This window comes from Drosophila takahashii, chromosome 3R (genome assembly GCF_030179915.1).
Source record: "Drosophila takahashii strain IR98-3 E-12201 chromosome 3R, DtakHiC1v2, whole genome shotgun sequence".
Lineage (NCBI taxonomy): Eukaryota > Metazoa > Arthropoda > Insecta > Diptera > Drosophilidae > Drosophila > Drosophila takahashii.
In genome coordinates this window covers 35,493,596-35,506,213 of record NC_091681.1, presented here as the reverse complement: position 1 = coordinate 35,506,213, position 12,618 = coordinate 35,493,596, and the positions used below count along the sequence as shown (strand labels likewise).

Here is a 12,618-nt window from a genome sequence, read left to right as displayed (position 1 = left end):
TGGTGTCTGGGAATTCAAATGGGAACGAGATACCCCTTCGATCTCAGCTAGGGCTTGATTTGCATTTTTCATTCGACTTCTCTATTCAATTCAAATCCAGCAGGTGCCGGCCGTACTGAGATTTGTGGGATTATCTTCAGCTTTACGATGTTTTTGTTTAGCTGTTTGCGATAAAAAAAAAATAAAGCAGCAAGTGTCACGCAGAAGACCGGAGCTCCATTTCTGTTTGGTTTCGTTGGCCGGCTGGCAAACAGCGCAGAGTTTATCGCCCGTGGCCTAGGCAGAGACCTCGCAAATATGCGCCATTGGGCCCGGTCCAAATATTGGGTTTATGAATCCGATTCCATCCGATCTCATCACTGCTGCAAAACCGCATTCTTCAGTCATCCCTCTGGCATTTAGCAATGTAAATTTAGCGACTTCGAGGGGCTGCAAGATAGGGACTGACATATCTGATGCTTGATTAATGGACCATGATTTATGTATGAGTTAACTTGCCTAAGCGGGATTCTCCGGTTTTTCTTGTCACGAGGAACTGCACGGAGGAGCTGGAGATGTGCTATCTTATCTGCCCTCTTAGCTGCACTCGTTTCCGCAACAATGTTTGTCAAATAAGAGCGACCAGAGAGACATCTGTCGGGTACTTTATTTGTTGACCAGGCTAAGGCAGAATGCAAAACGGGCTGCAATCGCCCTGCAAATTGTACCCGTCCATGTTGATTTACGGCGCGGACGGGCTACCCAATCAAGAGGGGCCATAAATTCAGACAAGCCTCAAGTGGCACCTTTACGATGGCCCCAAACTTTCCAGAGTTGAGTACAATCAGCTTTTATTTGGACAAAGTTGTGGGATCTTTGACTTAAGAACTAGAAGAAAGGGGTTCGCCCTCGATGAACGCGCAACGTGTAGTACAGTGTGGAGTATATGTGATGGGGCCTAAAAGTGTGCTACAGTACAGTTGGATCATTCAATTTTATTTGAGCAAACTTTCCAATGAGTGTATAAGCGAAAAACAAACAAAAACCGACCCAAAACGAGTCGGTTGCAACACTATTTTTGTGACATGTGAGTGGTTGTATGAGTAGGCGGCGGGTGTTTTGGTCCCCTAATCCTCCAGCGTTACGTTGCGGAACAGATAGGACATGGACTCCTTGTTGTGAATGCGCCGAATGGCCTCAGCAATCAGAATGGAGATGTCGATCGTCTTGATCTTGTGGCACTGCAGCTTCTGGATCTCGTGTGGAATGGTATTGGTGACAACGATCTTAGGGTGGAATTTTAAAATGTAAAAGAAGGAAATTGGGTAACACAATCCGCAACCCACCTCGTCGATGGGCGACTCATCCAGTTGACGCGGTGCATCTGAGCTGAGCAGACCATGCGTGGCCAGCACGTAGATCTTGCAGGCTCCGTGCTCCTTTAGCATCTCAGCGGCGGCCACAAAGGCCTGGACATCGTCGATCAGGTCATCCTGGGAGGGTAAAAATATAAGAATTAATCAAGGCATTTAAATAGCAAGGGTATTACTTACCACCATGATGGCAATGCGACCGCTGACATCGCCCACAATGGTCAGTGGGGGCTTCACCTTGACAATGTGCTCCGGAACGCCCACCGAAACCGAGGTGGTCCGCTGGCGGTTGCTGCTGGTTGGGGCGTGTTGTGGAGTAGAGTTTCTAGTGGTTAGTGTGCGGCAGTTTCACGTGGTTCGGATTGGTGCAATGTGGTGCATTTGTGGTACATTGTGGTTGGTTTTGTCGAGGTGGTGGTTGTGCAGATTGGTTCAGATCGGATCGTAAAAAGAAAAGAATCATGTGTGGGTGGTGGTGGATTTTGGGGGAAGTTGGTGGAGTGGCGGCGTGGTTGGGTGGGTGGGGAAAAAGTACAAATGGCAGTTGATTAAAAATTATAATTAAACTGAAATGAAACAATAGTTAAAAATACGAACCTAGGCGTCGCTGGTAAGCACATTTCAACTGAATTTCCTAATAAATTGCTATACGCACTGCATAACACAAATAAAGAGAAATTTCGATTGTTTTTCTGTTTTCTGGATTTGAAATTTTGACAAGATAAATGCTCCAAATGCCCACCAAAAAAGTGTCGAGGTTTTGCGAGACACGTGCGGAGCGTAAAAATAAAATAAAAACATTTCCAAAACGCAAATTACGAAAACACTTGAAAAGTCAATAAAGCGTTCAAATAGGATATAGCGAAAATAGCTCAAAAATCTACAAAAAACATTGTGTCTGCCTGGGCTGTGAAGTACGAACAAAAGCCACTGACAGAAGCTGCCAATAATAATGTCATAGCGATTGTGATTTAATGAAAACGTGCATTAAAGGAAATTATATTTGGGGATCATATGTTGATTAAATTATACTCAAGCTTGAACTTGAAAACTTATAAAATTATCAGCAAAAAGTTTTAACAACTAGATTGGTTATCAAAATTAGTCGATTAGCATTACTGTTCAGATATTTTAAAAGCAGTTCTTAAAGATTATTTTAATCAAATCAAATTATGTTAATCATTTTAGGGACCAAGGTATATTTTCGATTAGATAAAAGGTTTTTTGATATTGTAAATAGTTATAAATAATACTGAGTAATTTATGTAGGAATATAAAAACCATTAAAAAAATGTTTTGAATATTTATTTTTAAAAATTTTAAATGCTATAAAGTTGAATATGCAATATATGGATGATATGGCTAAGGTCAGACTATACAATTTTTTTAACGAAATAAGAAATATATAGCATTCTAAATTTGTATACATTTTCTATAACAATTTAGATAATTTATCTGACCGAAGCCTTAGTCATTGAATGATTGTACATTTTGCTTAATGGGTGATTGACATTCCAGTGCTTTTTAATCAACGAAGAGTGCATTTAGCTTCAGTCATAGGAGAAAGCTTGAAAAACACAGAAACTAACCAGCTAAGCTAACAGCAAAATAAAACAGCTAACAAATCAACGGAAAACCTCACAAAGAAAAAACTTAATTTGGGGATCAGCGAGGCCCACTCTTAAAGACTGAGGATGTGCAACTCACCTGGTCGGGGGAGGTGAGTACCGGCCGTCGACCTCATCGGCATCCGTCTCCTTCTGCTCGCCATGGATGACGGCCAGGCCAAGACGCAGTCGCTCGGCATAGGAGTTGGCCTTCTTGGCGACACCCGGATTGCGGGCCACAATCACCGAGTTGCGATAGTCGGGAATCTAGGGGGTTATGATAACATCAAATGCATTTCTTAATTAAGATAGTCTACAGAAAAACCCACGCTCTCCTGAATATATTGGAGCAGGAAGGGCGAGGCCCTCAGATTGTCCACGGGTATGTCGAAGAAGCCCTGGATCTCCTTCTGGTGCAGATCCATGGTGATGATGTGAGTGAGGCCCGAGGTGCACATCATCTTGGCCAGCAGCTTGGACACAATGCAGCCGCGCTTGCGCATCTTGCACTGTTTGGAATAGGGCAAGTATGGAATCACACCCACAATCGAACGGGCCGAGGAGGTCTTGCAGGCGTAGGCCATGATCAGCAGCTCCATGATGTTGTTGTTGGCATCTCTGTGGGATTAGGATAAGGATTATAGTTAATAAATATTTTTAGGAAATTTAGAGAGATATCCACTCACTTGGTGCCCGTTTGTATGATATAAATATCCTTGCCCCTCACGGAATCACTTATCTCCACAATGGTCTCCCTGTTGGACTTGTGGAACACCGAGCAGCCGCCATTCTTGATGCCCATCCGCTCGGCCACCATGTTGGCCAGATCCGGATGCGAGTTGCCATTGATGATGACAATGTCCGAGGTGGAAGTGTTGTCCATGTCGCTCCTGCAACGCTTTGGTGGCCGTACGCTGCCTAATCTGTAAGGGAATAACCAGATTAGTAAGGGTTATTATAATTTTTAAGGAGAAAGTATAACGAAACCATAACGAGACATTAACTGGGTTTAAAGACATTAAAGCTACCTGCGTTTGGACATGCTGCCTAGAGTTTTCTGGTGTTAAGGGTTACGGCTTTCGGGGGTTAAGCAAATGGGCTGGCATAATCGTTAAAGTAACACACACGCAGTCGTTTCGGTTCCCACGTTGCGATGTGCTACCGTATCGATTAGCCCCAGTGAACCAAAAAACCAAATAACCCAGTAGCGAACGCAATTAGTCCTGCCTCTCCTGAACTCGATTGCCCAGCTCTGGAAACTGCTCTCTGTGGCTGCGGAGGAGCAGGTGGCCAGAGACAAAACCACCGGAAGGAAACCACTGCGAATTATCGACCAAACAGTGGAGGGCGACACACGTGAGTGGCGTGGCAACGTCAAAGTGCCAACATGCGAAGAATCACGGTTCCGGAATCCGCAGCCCGGCAGCCCGGAATCCACCGATTCCAAGGCAGTCGCGTCTGATGAGCGGGGTGCGGAGGAGCTGCTGCTGCCCAGGATTAGCAGATAGAGATCGACTTTCAGCGAACCCCAAGACTTCGCACGCGACTTGGGACTCCTTGGGAGCCCACTTCACTCGGGAAAAAGTGAAAGGCCAAGAGGCGTTGGCTAATTGAATTTCTATTTTCGATCCTGCCCCAAAAGGAAAGCAGCCTCAAAGCAAAAAGAGAAGTTTATTGGCTGAGGCAACGGAGGAATGGGTGACTCAGGTGAGTGAAATGGCCATAAATGTGCGCCAGCGATAAGGATGTGAAGGGGAATCCCCAGCGAAACGAAGAATAAATACACTAATGTTTCTAAAAATGGTATAGGAAAATATTTGATAGAAATAAAAGAAATATTTGTGTAAGTTAAATATAGGTATGGATTGAAATACAATTTTAATCTCAAATGTTCCTAAAACAAAAAAGAAGTTCTTAGAAATTACACAGAATAAAATTGACAAAAGATTAATTTGATGTGTGCAGGTTAATTCAATATTTTTTCAAAGATCAAGTTATTCAAATCATTTTGATATGAATGCAGATTATGATTATCTTATTTATATTTATTCAAAAAATACTACATTTGGTATTTTAAAACAATATGTTTATACCTTTTATGAAATGGTAAAATATCAAGTTGACATGTTTGAACCATAAATTTGACATTAATAAGGTAGAAATGACCCTATTTCATATCGATTTTTTTTATGAAATAAATTTTCAGAACCAACTAATTTTTTAATAAAAGACCAACTATAATAGGGGTGTGTTAGATTCCATATGGAAAAATCCATACTAAAAGTCTAAAAGAACTAAAGGTAATACAAATTTAAATATATTCCTCATTCCCACGAAACTTCAAAAAACCCTTTCTAAGAGTATAAATAAAGCTATTTCAAGACCTATCAAGCCTCGAGACATTCACCTCCGGCTTTCAACTCAGGATTGGCTGGGGATAGGGTTTGGGTTTTTCGGGGGCCAACGCAACCGCGAGGCGACTATTCAATTTTAGACATTTGACGTCTCGAGTTGCTGGCGAGGCTCAGCCCAAAAAGGCGTTGGCAGGTGCAGCGAGTGCAGTGGAAACTTGCGGCACGCATATGTGGCACAAGGAAGCACCAAGAAAGTCGGGAGGATGAGGATGCCTGGGTTTAAAGATAGCACCTGGGTGGTGGCATTGGGAGGATTAGAAAGTTATGACAGCCCGGGGCAGAGGCAGAAAGCTCGAAGGATTAGGGCCACTCCAGGCGGCTCAGTGGCATTAGAAGAACCTAGATTTTTGCCAGAGAAAGACGCATCAGCGGAAAAGAGCCATCATGTTGGGAATAGCCTGCGATCCGCTCCAGCATACGAGCATGTACGAGCGCGGCTCAGATGGTATTAAAAAGATCTCTCAAATATTTCATATACAGATTACAAATTAAGAGATAGTCAATTTAGATTGCAAAGTCTAAGATCAAGAACTAATTCGTATATTTGGAAATATACTATCAGTTTGACTCTTGATTCTTATCATCTAATTGGTTGTACAATACTTTCTTAATCTTTAAAGAAGAAAGTTTATAGGAAATTCCTCTAAGCTAATCCTTTTCATCTGATTAATCCTTTCAGATAGCGAAGACAGCGATGGAGAAGGTGGTCTGGGCAACGTTTCCCGCGTGATTATCCGTCCGCCGGGTCAAAGTGGCAAGGCCAAGAGGGGTCACCTCTGTTTCGATGCTGCCTTCGAGACGGGTAACCTCGGAAAAGCGGAGCTGGTGGGCGAATTCGAGTACGATTTGTTCCTTCGGCCGGATACCTGCAATCCGCGCTTTCGCTTCTGGTTCAACTTCACGGTGGACAATGTGAAGCAGGATCAGCGAGTGCTCTTCCACATTGTGAACATCAGCAAGAGCCGGAATCTCTTCTCCTCGGGACTGACGCCTTTGGTCAAGAGTTCCAGTCGACCCAAATGGCAGAGGCTGTCCAAGCGTCAGGTGTTCTTCTACCGATCGGCGATGCACCAGGGTCATTATGTCCTCAGTTTCGCCTTTATTTTCGACAAGGAGGAGGATGTCTACCAGTTTGCCCTGGCCTGGCCATATAGCTACTCCCGTTTGCAGTCGTATTTGAATGTGATTGATGCAAGGCAGGGAGCGGATAAGCGGTTCACGCGATGTGTCCTCATCAAGTCGTTGGTAAGTTCTGAGATTAACTCACTTGAGGGGTTTTACAAAAGTTTCCTTGCTCTATAATCCAGCAAAATCGCAATGTGGACCTGCTGACCATCGACCATGTGACCGCCAAACAACGCTCTACGAATCGCCTGGATCGCAGCTTCATCCGTGTGATTGTGATCCTCTGCAGAACGCATTCCAGCGAAGCTCCAGCCTCTCATGTTTGCCAGGGTCTCATCGAATTCCTCGTGGGCAATCATCCCATCGCCGGCGTTCTGCGGGATAACTTTGTCTTTAAGATTGTGCCGATGGTGAATCCGGATGGGGTGTTCCTGGGCAACAATCGCTGCAATCTGATGGGCCAGGACATGAATCGCAATTGGCACATTGGATCGGAGTTTACGCAGCCAGAATTGCATGCGGTGAAGGGCATGCTGAAGGAGTTGGATAATTCAGATGTGAGTAGAATGTTTATAGGGGGTGAACTTTTACATAATCATGTGATACTGATACTGGCTCTATTAAAATTTATTCTTGTCAAATCTCAGTTAAAAGCTTTAAGATATGATTGAATATTTAATCATACCATGACATTTATTATTTATTATCAAAATAATAGGTAGGTATTTAGGAATGTTAGACATTTAAAAGGAAATGTAGATACTTTTTATTATCAATTTGATAGGTGATTCTTCTATTAGATTTTAATACCTCAAAATAAAATTTCTTGAAATCCACCATCACATAGTTATCATTGTACTCACTAGATCCATAATCTTTCCATCTAAAACTTACTTTTCCTTTAAAATGGAATCGGACTTGTCCAAATCTCAGTTAAAAGCTTTAAGATTTGATAGAATATTTAATCATAGCATGAAATTTATTATTTATTATCAAAATAATAGGTAGGTATTTAGCAATGTTAGACATTTATAAGAAAAGATAGATACTTTTTATTATCAATTTGACAGGTGAATCTTCTAATAGATTTTTATAACTACCAGTATCACATGGTTATCATAGTACTCACTAGATCCACAATCTCTCCATCTAAAACATCCTTTTCAGACCTATCAGATTGACTTTGTGATCGATCTGCACGCCAATAGCAGCATGCATGGTTGTTTTATCTACGGAAACACCTACGAGGATGTCTACAGATACGAGAGGCACCTGGTTTTCCCTCGGCTCTTCGCCAGCAATGCTCCGGATTATGTGGCGGATCACACGATGTTCAATGCGGATGAGAGGAAGGCGGGCAGCATGCGGAGATTCAGTTGCGAGAGACTCAGTGATACGGTGAATGCCTACACTCTGGAGGTCTCGATGGCGGGTCACTACCTCAAGGATGGCAAGACCATCTCGCTGTACAACGAAGATGGATGTGAGTAGAATCCAAGGGATTATATTTATCAGTAGGGTTACTAATAAAACATCTGTAACGCCCAGATTACCGGGTGGGCAGAAACTTGGCCAGAACCCTTCTACAATACTATAGATTTATCAACATCCTGCCCATGCCGATCATCACAGAGGTTCGGGGCAAAAGGCGGGGGCGAAACCGCCATGCCCACCACTCAAGATCCCGTTCGAAGACCCGCTACGAGGTGAAGCCCCGACCCAAGACCCCCAGATGCCACGCCCCCATTGCCTACACCAATCTCAGTATATGCTATGATTCGGGAGGAGGTGGATCCTCGGACGAGGGTGGCTTCTCACCCACTCGTCCCTTGGCCCCCGGAAGCAGTTGCTTCAGTGGCTATCGAAATTACCGGAGGGCGGCAACCGCAAGTTGCTCTCAACACACCGGAAACGATCAGTATTCCCCCTTCGCATTGGGAGCCCTGAAAACGGGCAGTGATCATGGCGGAGGAGTTGTGGGTGGTGGTTCCAAGGGCAAGAGATCGGCGGGGGTCACCATAGAAGTTCCTTTGCCCGTCAATGTGCCGCCCAAACCATATCTATCCATCATCGATTTGAATCAACTGACCCGGGGCAGTCTCAAACTAAAGTCCAATAGCTTTGATGCCGCAGACAGGAGATAGGATCGATGATATAATGATATAATATGGAAAGGATCCGAGCAGAGTAATGGGTTGTTCTAGATATAATCAAGTCTTTTCTACGCTTCTTGCTTGTTTTTCTAAATAAAAAGTTATCTATGAATCCAAAATATTAATCGCATTTATTACTAACAATATTTTATTTTAATCTCCAGTTACAATTATTTAATGCAAATACTTGAGTAGTCAGCAAACACAGAATATAGTAAACAATATTTTGATTGTTTACTGAAAGATCGGCTTTATCAAAGAACCATGAATAGTATAAACTAAACAAGTTATTTGATTCTTTTTACTACTATTTAAACAGAATTCCCAGAGCAATGGATTTTGTTTATCAATAAGAAGCCATAATATATGACTAATTTGAGACTAATTTATGTGCATAAAGTTAGCAATGCAACTTTTGAAAATGCAAATTTTTTTCTATCGACAATTTGCCGTTATTTATCCGTAAATTATTCGTGAAAGAAAAAAATTTGCCGCTCAATTATTTTTAAAATTATGAGATGTTCTGCTAAGTTGATATCAACTTAGCAGAACACCCCCACTAAAGTTCAAAATTTCCAAAATCTTTTCTAATGGGAATTTGCCGTTATTTATCCGTAAACGATTCGCGAAAGAAAAAATTTTGTTGCTCCTGTTTTAACATTTTTTTTTTTAAAACACATAGTTGTTCTGCTAAGTTGATATCAACAAATGTTAAAACAAGAGCAACAAAATTTTTTCTTTCGCGAATCGTTTACGGATAAATAACGGCAAATTCCCATTAGAAAAGATTTTGGAAATTTTGAACTTTAGTGGGGGTGTTCTGCTAAGTTGATATCAACTTAGCAGAACAACTATGTGTTTTAAAAAAAAAAATGTTAAAACAAGAGCAACAAAATTTTTTCTTTCGCGAATCATTTACGGATAAATAACGGCAAATTCCCATTAGAAAAGATTTTGGAAATTTTGAACTTTAGTGGGGGTGTTCTGCTAAGTTGATATCAACTTAGCAGAACAACTATGTTTTTTAAAAAAAAAATGTTAAAACAAGAGCAACAAAATTTTTTCTTTCGCGAATCGTTTACGGATAAATAACGGCAAATTCCCATTAGAAAAGATTTTGGAAATTTTGAACTTTAGTGGGGGTGTTCTGCTAAGTTGATATCAACTTAGCAGAACAACTATGTTTTTAAAAAAAAAAATGTTAAAACAGGAGCAACAAAATTTTTTCTTTCGCGAATCGTTTACGGATAAATAACGGCAAATTCCCATTAGAAAAGATTTTGGAAATTTTGAACTTTAGTGGGGGTGTTCTGCTAAGTTGATATCAACTTAGCAGAACAACTATGTTTTTTAAAAAAAAAATGTTAAAACAGGAGCAACAAAATTTTTTCTTTCGCGAATCGTTTACGGATAAATAACGGCAAATTCCCATTAGAAAAGATTTTGGAAATTTTGAACTTTAGTGGGGGTGTTCTGCTAAGTTGATATCAACTTAGCAGAACAACTATGTTTTTAAAAAAAAAAATGTTAAAACAGGAGCAACAAAATTTTTTCTTTCGCGAATCGTTTACGGATAAATAACGGCAAATTCCCATTAGAAAAGATTTTGGAAATTTTGAACTTTAGTGGGGGTGTTCTGCTAAGTTGATATCAACTTAGCAGAACATCTCATAATTTTAAAAATAATTGAGCGGCAAATTTTTTTCTTTCACGAATAATTTACGGATAAATAACGGCAAATTGTCGATAGAAAAAAATTTGCATTTTCAAAAGTTGCATTGCTAACTTTATGCACATGACTAATTTGAAGGATTTATAAGGTTTTAAGGACCAATATTTTAGGGTATTGGTATCCCTATGAAAGTATAAGGTTTCTGTTGGTTAATACTCATTTGATAAGAAAATTTAATTATACTGGTAAGGTACTAATACTTTAAAAAGTCTTAGTTTTAAGATCCCGGTTTCCCAATCCAATCAGAAAGAGCTCAAAACCCCTCTCCTTTGTGTCCTTCTTCTAAACAAACAGTTAGGCGAGCACTTATCACTCGGAAAAACGAAGGGCAACAAGTCGGGCATTTTTGAGTGATATGGCTTATCTCCGCCAGGTTGTTGTTGTTTTTTAGCTGTTTATTTGGCTCGCAACCAGAAAGTGAAAAATAATATAATATGCTCAATTGGCGACCTGGGGATGGGGCTTTTTATCACACTATTCAGATGCGGTTATTTACAGTTATTTACAGGCGAACAAAGAACTGTAAGTGCGAGTAGGTGTATTCAAAACTGTTACTCGTAGCGCACGTGAGTGTGAGTGAAAGTCCTCCGGAGACAATCACTCATCACTAATTAGATGGATTTGCAGGCACTTTTATCTTATCTTTTATCAAACACGATATTACTATAACCTCCTTGGGGATATCAAGTGGGGAACTGCAGTATATATACAGACTACACTCACGCAGGAAAAACACGCGCGAAAAGTGTTGATAAGAGCACAACCCGGGGGCGACTGAACAAAAAGCGAGCTTCTCGACTGATTAACGCCTTCAATTAACACGGAATTGGATCCGGATCGGAATGGAATCAATAAAGAAAAAACTCACTTCTTTTTCTTATAAATAAAAGCGAATGACTGTGGGCAGCGTGGAGCGAAAAAAGCGAGGGCTGCGCGGCGTTGCCAGATCGCTGGAGTGAGGAGGTGGTGGTGGCAAACAGCTGTTGCCGTTTTTAATGGAAACGAGCAAGCAACTGTACAAATTTGGGGTAACTTCGTGGTTATTTTCAAGTAACTAGTGCTAAATTAGTTTTATTTCAAGTTTTAGGTATGCAACTCTCTTAGTTAGTAACTATTTTTCGGTTTAGTGGGGGCGTACAAACATGAGAACATGCAGAGCACAACAAAGTGCAATTAAGAGAGCATCTCTCTCTTAAACCTCTGTATTTGTGAAAGAGTGAAAAAAAACACGGGAAAAAAATAGTATAGACAATAAATATAGCAGTAAAATAGCGAAGAATAAAAACACGAAAAATGTTATATTAAATATATTATAATGCTCTTAAATAACAATAAAATAAAAATAATAATAAATGCAAAGTGCATAATAAAAGGAATTAAAATTTTTTTCAGTGTACCCACTCTCTTATTGAGCGCAGTGTAGAAAGAGAGAGAGCTGCCACAGAAAGTGGAGAACAAAACAAAGATAGTGAGAGATGAAGTAACGAAAACGAGAACGGCAAAAACAACAACAAAAGCGAGGCTAAAAATAAATAAGCAAACACAAATTCCAGTACAAAAAAAAGGGGGTGAGGATTTTGCTCTTGTTAGCACGCAATTGATAAAAATTGGTTAGACAAACAGAACATGTAATTGAAATCCATCAAAACCTGGCTATAATCTTGGTGGGCACTGGAAAAAGAAACAGGGAAAATGGAAAAAACGGATTAAAAACAAAGGTAGAGGGAAATGGGGAAATTGCGGGGGAATATGGGCGAAAATTCACACAAACAGCGGGACACTAATTAAGTTAGACATGGAAAACACACAGAAATCATAGAAAAAAGCGAGAAAATGCCGCTTTAAAGTTTACTTGTTCCGCTGCAGCAGCATGTTGTAGTTATTTAGTAGGTTTTACTGTATTTTTCGTCGATTATTGAGTTAATTCTTCGTTTTAGCCCAAAATTATCCTGTTTCTAACAGTTTTTAACCGGCAAAAAAAAGTTAGGAACTTTTACAGAAAGAGAGGCACAGTCACACACTCGCTATCAATAAACACTATGAATAATTAGTAATTACTCTTTTTTGCACGACACTGCTATATTTAATTTTTACTTTTCCAAAAACTCGGAGAAAAATCCTCGCACTTTTTCGAACAGCTGTTGAATCGATGTTTTTTTCTATGTATCGATGGTCGTCAGTTTACCTTAGTGATGGCCTCACGACCAGCGCGATAGTATCGAATACACCAGAATA

The 12,618-nt window shown here is 40.6% G+C and overlaps 2 protein-coding genes across 9 annotated transcripts; one reads left to right on the top strand and one right to left on the bottom strand.

Annotated features, from left to right (window-relative positions):
• Positions 1–958: 958 nt before the first annotated feature.
• LOC108059684 (phosphoribosyl pyrophosphate synthase-associated protein 2) lies at positions 959–12,536 on the bottom strand. Of its 7 annotated transcripts, none has more exons than XM_070216431.1 (7): positions 12,442–12,536; positions 3,646–3,882; positions 3,289–3,577; positions 3,060–3,226; positions 1,533–1,677; positions 1,326–1,472; positions 959–1,265 (listed from the first exon to the last, which is right to left on the bottom strand). In XM_070216431.1, the coding sequence occupies exons 2-7, from the start codon at positions 3,840–3,842 to the stop codon at positions 1,107–1,109; spliced, it is 1,104 nt and encodes a 367-aa protein (XP_070072532.1). In that variant the 5' UTR covers positions 3,843–3,882; positions 12,442–12,536; the 3' UTR covers positions 959–1,106. The 7 variants fall into 7 exon arrangements, with proteins under 7 accessions (XP_070072532.1, XP_070072531.1, XP_070072530.1 ...); XM_070216430.1 differs by having other exon boundaries at positions 1,533–1,647; positions 12,236–12,523; XM_070216429.1 differs by having other exon boundaries at positions 12,236–12,522.
• On the top strand, positions 3,982–8,770 carry LOC108059683 (cytosolic carboxypeptidase 6). 2 transcript variants are annotated; one of them, XM_070216428.1, is made up of 5 exons: positions 3,982–4,666; positions 6,053–6,618; positions 6,681–7,055; positions 7,666–7,981; positions 8,047–8,770. In XM_070216428.1, the coding sequence occupies exons 1-5, from the start codon at positions 4,654–4,656 to the stop codon at positions 8,640–8,642; spliced, it is 1,866 nt and encodes a 621-aa protein (XP_070072529.1). In that variant the 5' UTR covers positions 3,982–4,653; the 3' UTR covers positions 8,643–8,770. The 2 variants fall into 2 exon arrangements, with proteins under 2 accessions (XP_070072529.1, XP_017000562.2); XM_017145073.3 differs by lacking the exon at positions 3,982–4,666 and adding an exon at positions 5,416–5,818.
• Positions 12,537–12,618: the final 82 nt, after the last annotated feature.